At 56.3% G+C, this 20472-nt stretch overlaps 3 protein-coding genes across 5 annotated transcripts in view; 1 reads left to right on the forward strand and 2 right to left on the reverse strand.

Moving 5' to 3' along the window:
* The window catches only part of COL8A2 (collagen, type VIII, alpha 2), a 30535-nt gene extending 22013 nt beyond the window's left edge, over positions 1 to 8522 (forward strand). The window contains exons 2-3 of one of the 2 annotated variants that reach the window (XM_011955324.1): positions 3506 to 3569; positions 4269 to 8522. In XM_011955324.1, the coding sequence (XP_011810714.1) occupies positions 4271 to 6187 (1917 nt within the window). In that variant the 5' untranslated portion in view covers positions 3506 to 3569; positions 4269 to 4270 and the 3' untranslated portion in view covers positions 6188 to 8522. Of the gene's footprint in view, positions 1 to 3505; positions 3709 to 4268 lie in introns of both variants that reach the window. The other variant, XM_011955323.1, reaches the window with a different exon arrangement.
* A 1330-nt stretch (positions 8523 to 9852) lies between these two features.
* Positions 9853 to 14896, reverse strand: ADPRHL2 (ADP-ribosylhydrolase like 2). The gene is made up of 6 exons (XM_011955325.1): positions 14640 to 14896; positions 12449 to 12545; positions 11964 to 12171; positions 11695 to 11879; positions 11259 to 11359; positions 9853 to 10685 (listed from the first exon to the last, which is right to left on the reverse strand). Exons 1-6 carry the CDS (start codon positions 14848 to 14850, stop codon positions 10396 to 10398), a joined length of 1092 nt encoding a protein of 363 aa, XP_011810715.1. The 5' UTR covers positions 14851 to 14896; the 3' UTR covers positions 9853 to 10395.
* Positions 14897 to 15451: 555 nt separating this feature from the next.
* On the reverse strand, positions 15452 to 19468 carry TEKT2 (tektin 2 (testicular)). Of its 2 annotated transcripts, none has more exons than XM_011955326.1 (10): positions 19394 to 19468; positions 18475 to 18682; positions 18264 to 18389; positions 17542 to 17747; positions 16880 to 17023; positions 16682 to 16796; positions 16416 to 16523; positions 16144 to 16287; positions 15918 to 15997; positions 15452 to 15753 (listed from the first exon to the last, which is right to left on the reverse strand). In XM_011955326.1, the coding sequence occupies exons 2-10, from the start codon at positions 18628 to 18630 to the stop codon at positions 15540 to 15542; spliced, it is 1293 nt and encodes a 430-aa protein (XP_011810716.1). In that variant the 5' UTR covers positions 18631 to 18682; positions 19394 to 19468; the 3' UTR covers positions 15452 to 15539. The 2 variants fall into 2 exon arrangements, with proteins under 2 accessions (XP_011810716.1, XP_011810717.1); XM_011955327.1 differs by having other exon boundaries at positions 19027 to 19401.
* Between the last annotated feature and the right edge of the window lie 1004 nt (positions 19469 to 20472).

Below are 20472 nucleotides of genomic sequence, written 5' to 3' on the forward strand. Positions count from 1 at the left end.
AGTGGGACAATCTCGGCTCACTGCAGCTTCTGCCTCCTGGGTTCAAGCAATTTTCCTGCCTCAGCCTCCCAAGCAGCTGGGATTATAGGTTCACACCACCACGCCCGGCTAATTTTTGTATTTTTAATAGAGACTGGGTTTCCACCATGTTGACCAGGCTGGTCACAAACTCCTGACCTCAAGTGATTCACCCACCTCAATCACCCAAAGTGCTGGGATCACAGGTGCGAGCCACCGCACCCGGCTAGATGCTGGTATCCCTAAGGATGATCATTTGCCCTTCTGGTTCACAGTTCTGAAGTTAATCACATCAATTCTGAGGACTTAAATTACTGCCTCGGTGAGAGGCTGTGTGGTGTGGTTAAGAGCATAGATCCGGAGCTGGATTACTGGAGTTGGAACCTTGGCTCTGGCACTTAGTAATTGTGTAGCTTTGATTACCTCACACAACTGTTTTTTGGTCTTATGTTGTCCAAGACACTGCCTGGGATTACGGGCATTAGCCCACAGCACCCCACCTTCACACAACCTTTTGTTCCCTCATCTGTAAAATGGCAAGAGTGAAGGCACATACCTCATAGGGTTGTTGTGAGGAATCAATAAGTAAATGTATATAAAGATCCAACAGGCCGGGCGCGGTGGCTCACGCCTGTAATCCCAGCACTTTGGGAGGCCGAGGTGGGCGGATCACAGGGTCAGGAGATCGAGACCACAGTGAAACCCTGTCTCTATTATAAATACAAAAAATTAGCTGGGCATGGTGGCAGGCCCCTGTACCCCTGTAACCCCAGCTACTCAGGAAGCTGAGGCAGGAGAATCTCCTGAACCCAGGAGGCAGAGCTTACAGTGAGCAGAGATGGCGCCACTGCACTCCAGCCTAGGCGACAGAACAAGATTCCATCTCAAAAACAACAACAACAAAAAAAAAACAAAACAAAAAAACCCCAGCTTTATAGAGATACAATTCACACATCATACAATTGGCCCATTCAGTGTACACTGCAGTGTTTTTTTTACTGTGTTCCTAGAGCTGTGCAACTATCACCACAATCAATTTTTGAACATTTTCATCTCCCCTAAAAGAAACCCTGTGCCCATTAGTCGTCACGTCCCATCTCCTCCTCCCCCAGCCTTAGGCAACCACTGATCCATTTTCTGTCTCTATGCATTTGCCTATTCTGGCCATTTCATAGAAATGGAATCACACATGTGCATTCCATATCTCGCTTGTCATTGTTTTCAAGATTCATCTGTGTTGTAGCAGGTGTCAGGACTTCCTTCCTCTTATATATATATTTTTTGAGACGAGGTCTCACTCTATCACCCAGGCTGGAGTGCAGCTCACTGCAATCTCCACCTCCTGGGCTCAAGTGATCCTCCCTCTTCAGCCCCTGAGTAGCTGGGACCACAGCACGCCTACACCTGGCTAATTTTCTGTTTGTTTGTTTGTTTGTTTTGTAGAGATGGGGTTTCACCAGGTTGCCCAGACTAGTCTCAAACTCCTGCGCTTAAGCAATTCACCCACCTCTGCCTCCCAACATACTGGGATTATAGGCATAAGCTACTGTACTTAGCCTATTTATAGATACATTTTTAAATCTGGGGTCTTGCTATGTTGCCTAGGCTGGTTTTAAATTCAGGGCTCAAGCAATCTTCCCACCTCAGCCTCCTGAGTAGCTGGGACTACTACAGGTGCACACTACCGTGCCCAGCCTGTACTTCATTCATTTTCATTGCTGAGTAATATTCCACTGTATGGCGGTACCACATTTTATTTGTCCATGGACATTTGCGTTGTCTCTACTTTTGGCTGCTGTGAATATCGCTATTATGAACATTCACATACAGGTTATTGTGTGGACATCCTCTCTCATTTCATGGATGAGGAGACCTCCTGCCCAGGCTCCCACAGCTGGGAAGGGGAAGGGGAAGACTGCCTGGCTGGTTCCGGAGTCTGTGCTTCTTCCCCACCTAAGCTTTGTTCTCTGAGTTGAGCCAAATGCTGTGACAAGCATAGGTCAGGGCACAAAGAAGTGAGGCTTTATAGAGGAAGGGATGACAGCTTCCCAGGGCCATAAAAGATGAGTAGGGGAGGAAAATAACATTGCAGGCAGAGAAATAGCAGGTGCAAAGGCCAGAAGTATTAAAGTGCCCGGTGCCTGGGAACTTCAAGTTCTGGTTTACTGGGCGGAGGTGTGGGGAGGTGAGGGGTAAAGAAAGGGATAGCAGGCAATAGAGTTGGAGACACAGGCACAGAGTAGGTTAGAAAGGCCTTGAATACAGGCTGGGCGCGGTGGCTCATGCCTGTAATCCTAACACTTTGGGAGGCTGAGGCAACCGGATCACCTGAGGTCAGGAGTTCAAGACCAGCCTGGACAACATGGCAAAACCCCATCTCTATTAAGAATACAAAAATTGGCTGGGCGCGGTGGCTCACGCCTATAATCCCAGCAGTTTGGGAGGCCAAGGCGGGTGGATCATGAGGTCAGAAGATGGAGACCATCCTGGCTAACACGGTGAAACCCTGTCTCTACTAAAAATACAAAAAAATGAGCCGGGCATGGTGGTGGGCGCCTGTAGTCCCAGCTACTCGGGAGGCTGAGGCAGGAGAATGGCATGAACCCGGGAGGCGGAACTTGCAGTGAGCCGAGATGGCGCCACTGCACTCCAGCCTGGGTGACAGAGTGAGACTCCATCTCAAAAAAAAAAAAAAAAAAAAAGCCAGGCATGGTGGTACACGCCTATAATTCCAGCTACTTGGGAGGCTAAGGCATGAGAATCACTTGAACCTGGGAGGCGGATGTTGCAGTGAGCCAGGATGGTGCCATTGCACATTGCACTGGGAGAGCAAAATTGTGTCTCAGAAAAAAAAAAAAAAAAAGCCTTGAATGCTATGCTAAGTGCCATAGACTTGATCCCAAAGGTGTGTGGCAGGGAGTCCAGAAGAGCATCAGCAGAAGGTAGAGTCAGACAGACCTAAGACAAATCCTAGCTCTGCTTCCTCAAGACCGTTGCTTTAGTTTTATCATCTGGAAAATGGAGATGACAATAATAATACCTTGTTAAAGTGTTTTGAGCATTAAGTGAGTTCATGTCCCCAAGAGCTCAGCCTAGTGCCTGGCAGACAGCTGGCCCAGCAATGGAAATGGGTGTTGACATCCAAGAGCTTTTAGCAGGGGAGGTCAGACTGCTCTAGAAGGCACGCTTGGCTGCAGAGAGTGACTGGCTGGTTTTGAGGAGGCGCTGTCCTGGGGAGGCTGGGCCCTCAGAGATGGTGGGGGAGATGCACAGCCACAGGCATGGTCTGAAGAAGTTTAGGAGGTGGCTCATGCAGACCCCCACGACTTTGGAAATTGCTTGTGAATAATGTCTAAATTCGGAATTGCTTCTCAGTCTTTTGACTAAAATCGAGTGTAATCTCTAAATTCTGATCTTTTGGTGACCCCGGGTCTGGTGCCAAACCACCAAGGGCTGGCTTGATGACTTTCTCTGTTCTTCTCTGCAGCACGTCCGCGGACGCCATGCGGGGGACTCTGACACCTCTGTCTTCGCTGCTGCTACTGCTACTGGTGCTGGGGTGTGGGCTGCGGGCGTCCTCTGGTGGCGGGGCCGGCGGGGCAGCAGGCTATGCCCCGGTGAAGTACATCCAGCCCATGCAGAAAGGACCTGTGGGACCGCCCTTCCGTGAGGGCAAAGGCCAGTACCTGGGTGAGAGCCTCCTCACCCCACAGTGCCTCAAATCGCTCCCAACCCCCAAATCCCCTGCCTCCCTGACAGCCATCAGATCTCAGGTGCCCCCCACAGCCCCTTATTCCCCACCAATCTTCCTACTTTCAGTTTTTCCTAATACCCCAAAGGGCCTGGAAACGGTGCAGTTGGCTGGCACAGGCGGTCTTCCGAGGGGGAGATGAACTGGGAAGTTGGGAGGTGGGGGCTCTGCTCCCACCGGCTCTAAGGTGGGCTGCTGGTGCCACCTGGTGGCCACTCCACCTTCAGGTCATGCAGGGATGAGAGGTGAGAATCAGCCAGGCTCATGGAGGAGGCCCAGCCTGGGGTAGGTTGGGTGTTAGGAGCCCTTGGTGAGGACACCCTGTCGCCCCCAAGATGGCCCCTGGACCACCCCCAAAGCCCGTCTTCCATGAGAGCAGGGAGGGGCAGCCCCATTCTTCCTCTCCTGCGTACCTCATACTGGAATGGGGAATGGGTAGATGAGGTCCCCTGTCCCCACAGTTCAGGCCCCTGACTGCCCCCTTCTCTTTCTTTCTCAGAAATGCCTCTACCGCTGCTGCCAATGGACCTGAAGGGAGAGCCTGGCCCCCCTGGGAAGCCTGGGCCTCGGGGTCCCCCTGGTCCCCCTGGCTTCCCAGGAAAACCAGGCACGGGAAAGCCAGGACTCCATGGGCAGCCTGGCCCTGCTGGCCCCCCTGGCTTCTCCCGGATGGGCAAGGCTGGTCCCCCAGGGCTCCCTGGCAAGGTCGGACCACCAGGGCAGCCGGGGCTTCGGGGGGAGCCAGGAATACGAGGGGACCAGGGCCTCCGGGGGCCCCCAGGACCCCCTGGCCTCCCGGGCCCCTCAGGCATTACTATCCCTGGAAAACCAGGTGCCCAGGGGGTGCCAGGGCCCCCAGGATTCCAGGGGGAGCCAGGGCCCCAGGGTGAGCCTGGGCCCCCAGGTGATCGAGGCCTCAAGGGGGATCATGGAGTGGGCCAGCCCGGGCTGCCTGGGGCCCCAGGGCAGGGGGGTGCCCCCGGCCCCCCGGGCCTCCCTGGTGCAGCTGGCTTAGGCAAACCCGGTTTGGATGGGCTTCCTGGGGCCCCAGGAGACAAGGGTGAGTCTGGGCCTCCTGGAGTTCCAGGCCCCAGGGGTGAGCCAGGCGCTGTTGGCCCAAAAGGACCCCCTGGAGTAGATGGTGTGGGGGTCCCAGGGGCAGCAGGGTTGCCAGGGCCACAGGGCCCATTAGGGGCCAAAGGGGAACCAGGGACCCGGGGCCCCCCTGGGCTGATAGGCCCCACTGGCTATGGGATGCCAGGACTGCCAGGCCCCAAGGGGGACAGGGGCCCAGCTGGGGTCCCAGGGCTTTTGGGGGACAGGGGTGAGCCAGGGGAGGATGGGGAGCCAGGGGAGCAGGGCCCACAGGGTCTTGGGGGTCCCCCTGGACTTCCCGGGTCTGCAGGGCTTCCTGGCAGACGTGGGCCCCCTGGGCCCAAGGGTGAGGCAGGGCCTGGAGGACCCCCAGGAGTGCCTGGCATTCGGGGTGACCAGGGGCCTAGTGGCCTGGCTGGGAAACCAGGGCTCCAAGGTGAGAGGGGACTTCCTGGGGCCCATGGACCCCCTGGACCAACTGGGCCCAAGGGTGAGCCGGGTTTCACGGGCCGCCCTGGAGGACCAGGGGTGGCAGGTGCCCTGGGGCAGAAAGGTGACTTGGGGCTCCCTGGGCAGCCTGGCCTGAGGGGTCCCTCAGGAATCCCAGGACTCCAGGGTCCAGCTGGCCCTATTGGGCCCCAAGGTCTGCCAGGCCTGAAGGGTGAACCAGGCCTGCCAGGGCCCCCTGGAGAGGGGAAAGCAGGGGAACCTGGCACGGCTGGGCCCACGGGGCCCCCAGGGGTCCCTGGCTCCCCTGGAATCACGGGCCCTCCTGGGCCTCCCGGGCCTCCGGGACCCCCTGGTGCCCCTGGGGCCTTCGATGAGACTGGCATTGCAGGCTTGCACCTGCCCAACGGTGGTGTGGAGGGCGCCGTGCTGGGCAAGGGGGGCAAGCCACAGTTTGGGCTGGGCGAGCTGTCCGCCCATGCCACACCGGCCTTCACTGCAGTGCTCACCTCGCCCTTCCCCGCCTCGGGCATGCCTGTGAAATTTGACCGGACTCTCTACAATGGCCACAGCGGCTACAACCCAGCCACTGGCATCTTCACCTGCCCTGTGGGCGGCGTCTACTACTTTGCTTACCATGTGCACGTCAAGGGCACCAACGTGTGGGTGGCCCTGTACAAGAACAACGTGCCGGCCACCTATACCTACGATGAGTACAAGAAGGGCTACCTGGACCAGGCATCTGGCGGGGCCGTGCTCCAGCTGCGGCCCAACGACCAGGTCTGGGTGCAGATGCCGTCGGACCAGGCCAACGGCCTCTACTCCACGGAGTACATCCACTCCTCCTTTTCAGGATTCTTGCTCTGCCCCACATAACCCATGGGGGGCCCTGCTGCCCTGGCCTCCTCCTCTTTAGTGGTAGAGCGACCTTTTCAGTTACAAAGAACCTCCATTTAAAGAAAAAAAAAAACCAAAAGCTGAACAGAGGCAGCCATGGCCTTGGCCCGAGGAGAGTGACGTGCTTTCTCCCTGCATGCAGGTTGAGATTGTTTCTGGAAGGGGCTGGCCTGAGTTTCTTTCCCCCAAATGTCTGTGCAGTGTCAGGGCTGCACCCCATGGGCCCTAGGGTACACAGCCCAGCCCCTTGTGAGTCCTGGCCTCTGCTGGGCCCTGAAGGAGCTGAGAGGGAGCTCAAATCCCCACCCCGCCACCTGGGGAGATGGCCCTTCCCACTGGCTCCCTGATGGCACCTGCTGGAGGAATGGGGCACGGCCTCCCTCAGAGCCCTTGGCTGGGACTCCTCCAGCTCCCCCGGGCCCTCCAGCATGTAACAGTGGACTAAGGACTGTGGGGTTTCCCTCCAAGGGAAAGGGAGAAGAGGGGACCATTGAGGTGACGAGTGTGGACGCCCTCCCAGGACTACAGCCCCCATGGTGATGCTGTGGCATCAGACATGTCTGTGGCGGGCACAGTGCCTGTTGCCAGGGGAAAGGGCAACCCCCTTTCACTGCTCCAGTGGCAGCCATGGGGAAGGCGGTTTGTGAGGGCTCGGGGCACAGACCTGGGGCAGGAGGCAGCTCTTCACATTCATCCCCATCTCTTCCGGGCTGCCCCCACCAGCTTTGGCTGTTTAGCTTGAGGGCAGCACAGAGGCCCCTGGGACACCTACAGGCCAGAAAGATCAACCTCTGTGAAGTGTCTAGAAGTGTCTAGCACAGATGGTGGCAGAGGCGGAATCAACCATGACCAAACATGAGCACTCCTCCCTTTCTCCTCTTCCACCTGCTGCAGGCCGGGCTAGTTTTCTCATACAAAATTGTTAAGAGGATCTTTGCCACCCCAGCCAGGTATCCCCAAGGCAGAGCCCTCGTTTGGCCCTCTGAACAAGGTGCATGCGAGCTGGGGGATGGACAGCTCCCACTTGCTTTTTCTTGATAAGAACTATATGGTGGGTGTATGTGTGTACGAGAGGGGTTCATCTTTGGGGGCTTCCTCTCCTTCCACCCTCTGGTTCCAATTTCCTGTTCTAAGCAGGACTAGGGCCCAGGAGGCTAAGGCTGGGAGAGAAAGGGTGACAACAGGTCCCTTTGGAATGAGTTGGCTCTGGACGTTTCTGCCATTTTCCCCAATCAGAGCTCCTCTGCAGGAAACAGGCAGGATGCCCCTCCCAACCCCTCAGTCCCCTGTTCAAGCTAAGTGGATAAAGCTGAGATTAGCGCTGGGCGTGGTAGACATTCCTGCCCGTGCAAAGATGGCCACTTTCCCCACAATTGCAGGGCCTCGCGCTCGGCCCTCGCCAGGCCAGCCCCACTCCCTGTACCAAGTGTGAACTGGGGTCTTTCGGTCTGTGATCTCGTTGCACTGCTCCAAGTCTGGCCATGTCCAGGCGGTCCATGTTGAAATGAAGGATGGCTGCTGACTTCTGACTGGCTGAGCAGTGGGTTCCCTCAGGCTCCTTGCCACCCCTCCTCCCCTGCCCACAATTTCTCCCAACAAAGCAGGCTGTTTGACTGCTCACTTCTTCAAAAGGAGAAATGAAAACCCAAATCTGCCCAAGTGACGCTTGAAAAGGTTTTGGCTGGGGTTCCTGGTGGATTTCTTACTACCTAACGCCCAAGAGAACCAACTAAGGACTCTCAAACCACACCTGTTGGAGGTTCTCTGCTCAACCTCTTCTTCCCTAGGTCAAAGCCACTATCATCTGAAGTGTTAGGGATGGGTTCTGATTGGCAGAAATTAATCAGCTCCCAATGGGAGCCCAGGGAACTAAGTAGGGTCCCAAGAAAAAAAATGGGAGCTATTTCACAGAGCTCAGCTTCTGCCGAATTTCCTTCCTCAAGCCTTTCAGTAGGGGTGGTTGGCGTTTCTAAAATGTTTATGAGATTTGAGTTGCAGGTGTCCACTTAACTGACTAGCTTTGATAAACAATGTCAGATTTTAACTATGAAAACGACATTACCTTGTGCATTTTTATATTCTGATTCCTATTTTTTTTTTTAAGATTAAAGTTCAAATGTTTTCCACTAGTCATTTCACTTCTAACTTGGTATAGGAAGCTTAGCTCTCTATATACCTATCACGTGCCCTGTATTACAGAAGATTCAGGAAAAATGCACTTGGGAATCAAAGAAAATGGAACTTCTTTTTGAAAAGACAAGCAACCGTGTTAACTATATTGACACAACCTCAATAAAACCTGTTGTATAAAACAGCACTGTGCTGAAACTGGTACTGACGCAGAGGTATCTCCAGCCTCTGGGTTCTGTAAGGTATCCAGGAAGCTCTCTGGGGCTCGTGTGCCTGCTCTTAAGGATCGTGCACTCCTCACCAGCTCCCTAACCTGGATTTCTATCGCCACTACATCAGAAATGCCTGATGCACATAAGCTGCCGAGGCCACGCACCAGGCAAATGCCAAGAGGCATTTTAAGAAACCAAGGGCAGGTAGTGGCTGGAGCTGGGGGCGATGGTTCAAGCTTTACTGGAATATTCCTGCAAGCGCTCAGGGGTAGTGGAGCATGACAGCCGGCTCAGTAGTCCAAGGGCCAAATTTCAACATCTGATACAAATTATGAATGAAATCATGAATCTTTGCTCCTAAGGGCCGGGCTAGTGCCAGGCCCAGTGCCGAAGACAGGTTGGGGGAGCTGTCCTGGGCGGAAAGCACCTGCTCACAGCCTGCCACGCTCAGCCATAAAAGATCTGTCCCTGGCGCTGGGGCTCTGGGTGGCGGACCTGAAGCAATCCGTGTTTTGAAGAGTCCTCAGCCTGGCCAGAACCCCATCTTCACTAAAACAGATCTGCCCAACAGTGCTGAAACCGCAGGCCAGCTGCAGACTCCGCATGCTTGGCTAGCCACTGAGGCTGGATGCTCAGAGAATGCCCCTGGAATTTGAGGGGAGGCATCTTCTCCCTTTCAATTTTCTTTTCTTCAGAATGGATGCCAGTCCCAGATACTTGGGAGGCTAAGGTGGGAGGATCGCCTGAGCCCAGGAGTTTGAGACAAGCCTGTGCAATAGAGTGAGACCCCATCTCTAAAAACATGCTGTGTGAAACTTCCTTGCAGGGAAAGGCTTTTGACTGGTCCCAAGACACAGGAGGAGGCACTCGGCACTCACCCACCCGGGGCCTGTGATGGTGCCCTCCTCACCCAAAGGTTGGTAGTCTGACGACAGAAGGGCCCTCCGGCTCCTTCTACAGGGTTCCTGTTCCTGGCCCAGCTGGGCCTATCTCCTGTTCGGGAAAGTCAGGCTCTGAGAACAGAAAAATCTGGCTTGTTCCTACCCGCTGACTCTGGCAAAGCACTCGGCCCAGCAGCCTGGGCCCCTCTGAGTGATCTCCAACAGGAAAAGCCACCAAACCATGCCTGCTGTGCCCTTCCTGGCTGAACACGCAGCCAGCTGGAGTGTCTGGCAACATAGCAGCTCATGGCCGTGGGGCCCGAGCTCCGACGACGGTGCAGCGCAGACAGAGTCACTAGTCTTCAGAGATCGGGCTGCCAGGGGAGAGTCCATTCAGGGCAGGAGAAACAGGAAACAGTGGTGAGATTCACCAGAAACTGTTTATTGCGACTTCCACTGGAAGCTGTTAATAAGCCGCATGGCAGCCAAGAGCCAGGTGTGACCTAGATCAGCTGGATGCAGGTGCCTGTCCCTTCATCCACACAACCTGCCGCTCGGGGGCCCTGCTAGGATGTGCTTGCTGGCAAACTGGCTAAAACCCAACAGGGAGGAATGATGCTACTGCTCATCATTTCCACCTCCCCACATCCCACGTCCAAGACAATATAGGAAAATGCCACAAGTACCCCAAAATAAACCCACCTGGGTCCCTCCGTCCTGCTGAGGAGCTGGGAGTGCCCTACGGCTCTGCAGCAAACCAGAGACCCAGCACCAGCGAGGCAGCAGTCCCTTGCTCACTGTTCCAGTGAAATCCCCTGAAGAGACCCCAGCCCCACTGGTGTACTCAGTCAGCTCCACAATGCAGGGAGACTGGGGAGCCCCACTCAAGGAGGCTCAGGGTTTCTGACTGGAGCTGTAGTTGGTCCCAGGGGACCTGGCAGAGCCCCAACAGCTGTGGCCCTCATCAACTCTTCTGGAATACACGGTGCAGGCTTTGGGCCAGGATGTCTGTCTCCTCATAGCCTTCACAGCTTTGCTGCCAGCTCTCTGGCACCTGATCCATCCCATAGTAGGCACCAGCAATGGCCCCAGCCATGGTGGCAATGGTGTCTGTGTCCCCACCAAGTGAGATGGAATAGATGAGAGTCCTCTGGAGGCTATTGAAGGCAGAGGGGATCTCAGGGTCCGGCTCCATGCAGCGCAGGAAGCAGTAGATGGCGGTGGGCACTGACTCAAAAGCAGCAATGCCATTCCCTGTGGGGAAGCCACGTTAGAGGGGTTCCATGCATGCCCAGGCCTCCTGCCATTTGACACAAGTCAGTACTCTTGGCTTCAAGCAGGCTGTGACTAAGATCTCAGGCTCTACAGTTAGACCACCTGGGCTCAAATCCTGGCTCCACCACATACTGGCTGTGTGACTGGGAGAGTTACCTAGGGGACCGCTAAGCTTCCTGCTCTCAGATTCAACTCCTTAAGCAGACAGGGAGTAACGTTAGTAACTCTCTGACAGGGCTGTTGTGAGGATGAAGCAAGATCATGTCTGTGAAGCATTCTGCACAGTGCCCAGTACAGACGCTAGATAAATAAAATCCACTATCAACATTTTTACGACGAGTGGCCAGCTGCCATTTCTGGGGACACTGATCCACAAGGCTGAGGGTGCTGTAGCTTCGGAGCAAAAAGCGCTGAGCTCAACCCTGCCATGACTCTGTGTCACAGCAGCCCAGGGTACAGTGTGACGGCAGGCAAGACTCCATGCTCCCCTGAGCCCAAGACCGACCCTGAAGGATGACAGAGGCGGAGACAGTCCCAGGCAGGCCCACTCACCTAGCTCAGACACCACTTCCTCCCTGGTCACCGATGCCTGGTCTAGAAGCTCTCCAATCTTCTTCAGGCGGCTGGAGTACGGATGCTCCTCCATGCCCAGTCTGTGGGTTGGGGAAGAGATTCCAGGGAGGTCAAAGCAGGCAGGGTGGCGGTGCGGGCAGGGGAGAGGGCTGCATGTGAGAACAAGCAGGGATGTGGTCAGGGTGCCAGCCAGGCACAGGTGCCCTGACAAGAGGTGGGAGAGGGCTGGGGGTGAGCAGGTCGTTTTGTTCTCTGGGACCCTGAGAGCCTTGAAACATAGACAAGATGAAGGGGCTTCTGCCCATGTCTCCCTAGGGTCTGCAATTAAGGAAGCAAGGTTTCAGTTTATGGCAATGCCAGAGGCCCCCTGGATCACCCACACCCCCACACCACACACCTCCAGCCCCATACTCACTCCCTGGCATCCAAGACAGACTGCGCATCACCCTCCAGCTCCTCCATGTGGCCCAGGAGTTGCTTGAGAAAGTGCTTGCTGGAAGACTCGCCCTGCAAGGCCAGGTGCACAGCCAGGGCCTGCAGGATGGCGCCATTGTAACCCAGGGAGGAGGCGTGTGTCAGCTGGGCCGAGAGCCGGGCAAACTAGAGAGGAGGAGACCTGCTGTCACAGAAGCCCTGCTGCAGAAGAGGAAGGGGACAGCCCAGAAGCCAGCCCGCCCTGAATACCTTCTGCACATCCTGGACACTGCTATAGGCCAGGGAGATACCAGCTACCCGCATGGCACCTCCATTGCCATAGGAGCCTTTCCCGTTAAACTGGGCCCGGGCAGGCTCAAAGACGTCACGACATTTGGGGTTCAGGAGCTTCTTGAAGACAGTGACTACTCCAGCACCATAGCCCCTGTCAGGGTCTTTCTTGTACTCCTGAGCAAATCTAGGGAACAGAAAGGGAGACAGAATTGGGATTTACAAGATGCCTCTAAGGGTTGGGAGAGAAGAAATTGAGGCTGGTTTGGAAAAGAGAAAGCCTTGGGGGCCTAAGGAGCCTGCACCAGCAGTGCTGCTGTTTTAGCTTGGGAAGCGGTGCCAGCCAGACACAGGCTCCTGTGGAGGGTGGGGGGCGCGGGCATGCACAGATGTCATTCCTCTGGTCAAGGGGTGCAATAACTTTGCCCACCTGGTTTGCCTCAGCCCAGGACCATCCCCCTCACCTGTAAGCCATGTCCACCTCGTCAAAGGCCTCCTTGGCTAGCAGGGACTGCACCAGGGCCCTGGCCATGGCTGTGTCATCTGTGTAGTACAAGGCTTCTGTGGGGAGAGGAGGGAGGATGAGAGCCTCCTGCTCACCTTTTTAAGATTTATTTATTTGGAGACAGAGTCTCACTCTGTTGCCCAGACTGGAGTGCACCGGTGCAATCATGGTTCACTGCAGTCTTGAACTCCTGGACTCAAGCTATCCTCCTGCCTCAGCCTCTCAAGTAGCTGGAACTATAGGCATGCATCATCACAGCCAGCTACTTTTTTTGTAGAGACAGGGTCTCACTCTGTTGTCCAGACTGGTCTTGAATTCCTGGGCTCAAGCAATCCTCCTGCCTTGGCCTCCCAAACAGCTGGGATTATAGGCATGAGCCATTGTGCCTGGCCCTGCTCACCTTTTATTTTAGTTTATATTATTTTATTATTTTTTTGGTACAGGGTCTCACTCTGTTGCCTAGGCTGCAGTGCAGTGGTACGACCATGGCTCACTCTAGTCTCGACCTCCCAGGCTCAAGGAGCCTCTTGCCCCAGCCTCCTGAGTAACTGGGACTACAGGTGCACACCACCACGCTTGGCTTTTTTTTTGTAGAGACAGTTTCATCCTGTTGCCAGGCTGGTCTCAAACTCCTGGGCTCAAGTGGCCTCTCCCAAAGCGCTGGGATTACAGTTGTGGCTACAGCGCCTAGCCTCTACTCATGTTTTAGAGTTACCACGTCTAAAATGACCTTAAGTCAGTTTCTCACTCCCATTCACTTTCTTGGGCCTGGGAAACCTTAGGATCTCAGCACTGGGATTTTCAGCAATTCTTTATTCCAAGTCAGTCACCATGTCCTGCTGCTTTCTATTTTATGTATTTTATTTATTATCAGCCTACGTCATGCTTTGATCTGCTGATTTCTGAAGGAAAACTTCCATCCCCTTGTGGCTGCCATCCTTGCAGCTCCAGTCTTTTTGTTTTTGTTTTTCTTTTTTATAGACAGGATCTTGCCATGTTGCCCAGGCTAGTCTCGAACTCCTGGGCTTAAGCAAAGATCCTTCCACCTTAGTCTCTGGAGTAGCTGCATTACAGGTTGTGTGCCACCACGCCCAGATTGAAAATGATAGTTTCTGGATCCAGATCCCCCCTACTTCACTTCTCTGTAGCACACCACCAGTGACCAGTGTCTTCATCTTGAAATTCTTTCCCTAGGTTTCGTTGATAGGCACTCCTGCTCCTCCTCCTATCAAACTGTTTCCTTCCCTAACTCCCTTCTCTCCCTCTCTCCCTCTTAATTACCGGTGTTCTCCAGGGTTCTGACTATGGCCCTTTCTTCTCACTATGCTACCTGCTCTCCAGGAAGATTCACCTTCTCTGCTTGACCTCACACCTGCTACCTGAGCCGGGATCTGAGCGCACAACGGAAGTTAGTTTTACAGGCGAGACAGCACATGCAAACTCCTGGCCTAGGGGAAAGCATGGTGTGAGGAACCGAAGAGCAGAAAGCAAGGCCAAGGTTGGTGGAAGACCAAACTGCAGACGTGTGGGAGGACTGGACCACGCCGGACACGTTAAGGAATGTAGCTCTGAACTAAGGGTAACGGGAAATCACAGCAGGGTTTTAGGCGGGGGAGGACGCGATTACAGTAAGGCTTCCAAAGCACACCCTGCGGGGTGGAGAACGGGCTGGTGGTGTCCTGACTCTAGAGAATCGGGAAAAACAGGTCAAGTCGGCAAGGGTGGACAGACAGTCCCTGGCTTAGGATGGTTCAACTTAAGTTTTTTTCGGCTTTCCGATAACGCTGATACGCATTCAATAGGCTCCTCGACGTCCGATGGGGCTTGCGTCCAGATAAAACAGTCGTCTAAGCTGAAAGCGCACTTTCCACTTCAGGTATTGTCAACTTACGATGGGTTTATCCACACTCTGCACGGTTGAGGCCCCGGTGCTGCCACGGCCCGAGCACGGGATGTTCGGGCCGAGACCTCTAAGGCCGGAGATCGTGCTAGCACTCGGTGAGCCCAAGCTGTCTGCCGGTCATCCGGCTCCGGCCCCGGTGCCCTCGACAGCCTCATCCCCACGCACCCCCGACCCGTCGGCCCGGAGGCTCCGCGACCCTTCGGTCTCCCACTCGCACGGCCTCTGACGTGCGCCCGGCCCCGCCCACCTGTCCGCTCACTCCCGGGCGTGCCAGGGTCCGGCTCCAGGCTCTGGACATGACGCAGGACTGACGTCAGCTCGACGGTGTCGTGGGCCTCGTAGAAGGAGCCCACGCAGTCCCCTAGGAGCGCACCAGCCAGGCAGCCTCGGAAGCGTGAGAGGGAGCGGGCCGCGCCAGCCCCTCCGCCGCCAGCTACTGCCATCGCCGCCGCCGCCATCCGCGCGCAGGCCGCTCGCCACTTCCGGTGCCACCCTCGCAGCTTCCCTGCTCGGCTCCCCGGGGCCTAGAGTCACCGCTCCGACGCCCGGCCCACAGCGCCGCCGAGCGGCGCGGAGTCGCGGCGCCGCGCAGCTCCCACCAGCCTGTGCTTTGAGTCCCGGTTCTTTCCGCTCCTCACCACTGGGCTAACTGGATGGGAAAGCCGCTGTGGGGTCCCTGGGGGTTGGGCACTGAGCCGGACCACTGGATCACTTCAGGCCACTGCCTTACGCAGGCGAGCACCCCTAACTCCGCACCCCCAGCAGGCCCTCTCCACCGAGGCCGGGACCACCCCCAAGCCCTCCCACCAGGCCCTTGCCCGCTGTGGGCCTCCCTTAAGCATCAAGAGGGTGGACCAGGGGCCAGCTGGGGCACAGCCAGGTAGAGGCCGCGCCGCTGGAGCCCAGGAGTGCTGGCCCAGCCCAGAGAGGGGTTCCTTGAGGGGAGGGGAAAATTGGATTTGGTACATGGAGTGCGGGGGAATGGTCTTCCCCGTCTGGAGGGTGTCCAAGAACCCTTTCCCTGCTGGCTACATACAGTGGGGCAGAGAACAGCCGGCCTGAGATCCTCTGCATTTATTCCATTCATTCTCTCCTCCCCACTTCCATTGCCCACCCAACCCTGCCCTCCTCCCGTAGTCCTCCAAGGCTAGGCCAGCTCCAGGTGGCAGCTTTTGAGTGGACTCAGGGTGCTATTTGTGGTACGTGTGAAGGTGTCCACCTCAGGCACGAACTTCTCAGCAGGCACGGTCAGCTTGCGCCGCGTGTCCATGCACTTGGTGTCCAGCAGCATGGAGTTGGCCTTGCAGGCAATGTCAGCCTGCAGCCGGGCCAGGTGCTTGTACAGGGCGTCCAGTGCATCCCTAGGGAAGGGCATTGACAACCCCCAGCCCCCATGAGGCTGGGAGGCCTGGGCTGAGTGCACAGCCTTTAGTCAGGAAGACAGCCCCAGGGAGCCAGCAGGCAGCAAGAGACCCCACTGCTGGGCATCGTCTCACTGCTCCTCCCACCCACTCCCCAGACCTACTGTGCTTGTGCCAGCTTCTGCTTCAGGGCAGCGATGGTTGCCTCAAGCTGGTGAACCTCGTCAGTGAGGCCATACTGTGCCTGGAGGCAGAGGGGTTGGGAGTTCCAAGTCAGCCACACTGTCCTTTACCTGAGTGCTGCCCCGTGACGGCAGTGCCCTTGCTCCATCAGGAATATGAGAAAACCTTGGCCAGGGGGCCCGTGCCCCCACTGGGACACCCTCTCACCTGGTCCCGGCAGAGTTCCACATTGGGCCGGTAGGTTCTGGCCTCTAGCCGGGTATGGGACAGCTTCAGGCTCAGGAACTTTGTGCGCAGATCCTCCTCCAGGTGCTGGATGTCCTCCTGCAGCTCAGCGATCTCCTCCAAGGTCTGCAGGGGACAGAGTGACTGGTTTCCACCTGCTAGACTCACCATACGCACCTGATCCAGTGCCTCCTGGCGGGGGCATGCGGGTCCTCATCCCACAGCAGGAAGTCCATGCCCTGGGAGACGCTCACATTCTTCTCTTGCCACTTGAGCTCACTGTACACTTTCTCCATCTCCCGCAGCCGCTTCCTGAAGGCAAATTCCGTTGCAACTCTCTGGGCTTCAAGCTCGTTGTTGGTCTGAAGGAGAAAACACAGGGCAAGGGAAGGGTCTACACTCACGGCTGCCTGTGGATATTACTCAAGCGAGGGGCAGGGGGCCACGTACACAGCAGGGAACAGAAGATAAGGGCTGAGCGCACACTGGGGCCATCCATTAGCTGTGGGTGGCTCGTCACCTCAGCAATAGTTAGAGCAATGGCCTCCCTCAGCTCCGTGGCTGCCTTCATCTCAGCCTCCCCTCGGTCCTTGTTGAACTGACTGAAGTCATCCCACTGCTGGAGTGTGGTGGAGCTGCAGGTGGCAGGGAAAATGGAGGTCATGAGGGTGTGGCCTGGGAGGGGAGGAGAAGAGACTGGCTGAAACACTCTTCTTACCCATCAGGGACACGTGTGGGGTCGACCTTCAGCGAGATGTTTGGTGATCTGAGGTTGAGAGAGAGACAGCCTCTGTCGATCTCCAGTGTCTCCATTTTGCCCCGATGGTCGGAGTTGAGCTGCTGTCGGACTTCCTGCAGGAGGCTGGGGAAAGCGCAGACTCCATCAGGACCATCCCCCAAGGCCCAGAGGCAGGCCTCACCGTATGAAGGGAACACTGTGGGAAGAGGAGGCTGGGGTGACCCTTCCCAGCAGAAGACAGTGGAGCTGCAACTGCGGAGACCAAGAGCAGCACAGCTGGATGAAAATGCTGCCCCCATGCGCCCTACACACCCGTGGGGCACACGGATGTAGCTGTGCTCACAAAGGCTCATACGCACACGCAGGAGCTACTCAGAGGTGGTGGCAAATGGGTGTCACCTCTCATGCTTCCAATCAGTGGTACTGGCTGTCCAGGGCAGCATGGTGAGAAGTATTCTGAGCCCATGTCCAGGCAGTGGGAAAAGTGCTGCAATTGATGAGTGGTTTCTGTCACAGGCACCGGAGGGCCAAAATGTAGCACGAGAGCCAGTTGCTCCTCATCCACAATACCTGTGTTCCACATTGAAGGCACACAGCCTCCAGGAGCTTGTGAACATACGGACGACCTGCCTCTCCCTTACCACAGCTGCTCGAAGGCCTGGCTGACCTTCTGTTGCAAGGCCTTTTTGGTGGCCTCGATGACCTCCACCTCTTTATGCAGCTCATCCTCCACAGGGTCCTTCACCACATCAATGTCTCGCCGGCTTTCCCGCAGGGTCAGGCACTCAATGGCCACATCCAGAGGTAGGTTCTTGGCCTGCAGGTTTTGCTCTGCTGAGTCCTTCATCTAGAAAAGAGGGTGCCGCCGGGCATGGTGGTTCACGTCTGTAATCCCAGCACTTTGGGAGGCCGAGTCCGGTGGATCACTTGAGGTCAGGAGTTCGAGAACAGCCTGGCCAAAATGGTGAAACCCCGTTTCTACTAAAAATACAAAAATTAGCTGGGAATGATGTCGCATGCCTGTAGTCACAGCTACTTTACTCAGAAGGCTGAGGCAGGAGAATCGCTTGAGCCCAGGAGGCGGAGGTTGCAGTGAGCTGTGATTGCACCACTGTACTCCAGCCTGGGCAACAGATCCAGATGCCGTCTCAAAGAAAAAAAGAAAAGAAAAAGAAAAGAAGGGGCTGGGGTGCTGGTGGAGCCATCCATGGGGAAGTAGCACTTGTCCCCACTTTAGCAGCGAGCCAGTGGCTCGGATGGACTTGCCACTCATGACCCCCCATCAAGGGCTTCTCAACCCAGCCGTGGGGAAGGAGGGGAGGTTTTGGCAGCAGCCCCCAGGCACCCAGTCCTGGCTTCCTGCCTGTGTCAGGGCGTCGATCTCGGCATCTAAATCTGTCAGACACTTGTCCAGCATCTCCTTCCACCGGTTGACAGTATCAATCCTCTCCACCAGTCGAGTCCTGTTGTCATGTTCATCCCAAATGGTCTGAGAGAGACAGGGCCAGATAAATAGGGTGTCAAAGGGTTGGGGGCTATCCCTTTGCCCACCCAGCTGAGTTCCCGACCCCAACCTGGTTGTTGGTCTCATTGCGGAGCACCCGGGCCTCCTGGCGGATCTGATGGGAAGCATCTCGCTGCAGCTGGGCATTAGTGGATAGCAGGTAGCTGTTAGTGTGCCAGTCGGGCAGCTGGAAGCGCTGACTTGGCTTGACGCTCAGTGTGGCCATGGCACAGAAACCAGAAGGGTCAGAAACCCCTAGGCCTGTTCACAGACACCACCTGCAGAGGCAAAACACGGCTGCGGGAGACTTTTCAGGAGACATCTCCTGGATCACACGCCCCCTAGGCAGGACTCGTTCCTGTCCATTTTGCTCTGAGCCCAGTCCTGCTGGAAGCCTGCTTGGAGACAGCCCTTGCTTTACTCAACTTTGTGTGAGGCTTTAAGTAAGTTTCCCTCCCTCCTGTCCCGGGTGGCCACAAACCCCTGGACCTTGCAGGTCCTGGAGCAGGTAAAAAGGAATAATAATGGAGTTCCGGAAGCCTCGAAGTGTGTGTGAAATGCCAAATGCCTGGGGGGTAGGAGGATGTCAGAAAAAAAATAGCCCTTAATGCAGTTTCCACACCTGCCACCAGCCAACCATGCCTTGTTGAGCTTCCTTTCCTTTCTTCCCCAGGCTGCGGACCAGGCCCCGTGGGGGATCTAAGGGCAGGAGCCGTTCTCCCTCCAGGGACGCGTGCCTGTTGGCACTGGGGAGCTAGGGGGCGGCCCCCTCCCCGTCTGGTAGCCGCCACGCCCTCCCGCCCCTTCGCCCTCGCCTACTGTCGGAGGGGGAGCCGGGACGGGGAGGGCCCGGTGGGAGGGGCTGGGGTCAGGCCGGTTCCCCGCCGAACCGCTTTCTTCCCCTCCGCAGGATGATCGCCTTTGGTTTACATCAGTACCCCGGTCCGGCGGGGAGGAAGGGGGCGCCCCTGCTCTCCTAGCTCCCTTACCTACTTTCCTGCTTCGCTCTCCGCGGCCCCCGCTCTGAGCGCTAGTGTTTGGCACTCCCGGTTGCTAGGCAACCACCCCTCCCCCGCGGCCTACCTGGCCTGGGTGCTTCGCTTGGCAACCGCGGCGGCGTAGGGCGGCGTCCCTGGAGGCCTTTAGGGTAGGCGAGGGGCGGCCGGCCGAGCCTGAGAGAGGTGGGGGGCATCAGCGCAGCGCTTTCACTTGATTTACAAATTAAATGAACATTTGTTGTTTTCTCAGACAGGGTCTCGCTGGGTCGCCCAGGCTGGAGTGCTGTGGCTCAATCTCGGCTCACTGCAACCTGGACCTCCCAGGCTGAAGCGATTCTCCCATCTCGGCCTCCCGAGTTAGCTGGGACCACAGGCGCATGCCACCACACCCGGCTAAATTTTTAAAAAAATTTTAGTAGAGACAGGGTTTCACCATGTTGCCCAGGCTAATCTCAAACTCCTGGCCTCAGGCGATCCAACCATCACGGCTCCCAAAGGGCTAGGATTACAAATGTGAGCCACTGCCCGGGCCTAAACATTTTTATTTTGATAAAGGTATGCATAGACATGATAGAAAATATGAAACCGGGCGCAGCGGCTCACGCTTGTAATCCCAGCTACTCCAGAGGCCCAGGCAGGAGGATTGCTTGAGGCTAGGAGTTTGAGGTCAGCCTCAGAAACAGTGGTTGCCACCAAACGAACAGCACATAGAAAAAGTAGGCTGGGCGCAGCAACTCAGGCCTGCAATCCCAGCATTTTGGGAGGCGGAGACCAGGTGGATTGCTTGAGTCCAGGAGTTGGAGACCAGCCCGGGCAACATGGCAAAATCCTGTCTCTACAAAAGATACAAAATTTGGCCAGGCACGCTGGTTCACGCCTGTAATCCCACCACTTTGGGAGACAGGCAGGTGGATCACCTGAGGTCAGGAGTTCGAGACCAGCCTGGCCAATGTAGTAAAACCCTGTTTCTACTAAAAATACAAAAATTAGCTGGGTGTGGTGGCAGGTGCCTGTAATCCCAGCTACTTGGGAGGCTGAGGCAGGAGAATCGCTTGAACCCAGGAGGCAGA

This window comes from Colobus angolensis, unplaced genomic scaffold (genome assembly GCF_000951035.1).
Source record: "Colobus angolensis palliatus isolate OR3802 unplaced genomic scaffold, Cang.pa_1.0 Scaffold4, whole genome shotgun sequence".
In the NCBI taxonomy this organism is placed as follows: Eukaryota; Metazoa; Chordata; class Mammalia; order Primates; family Cercopithecidae; genus Colobus; species Colobus angolensis.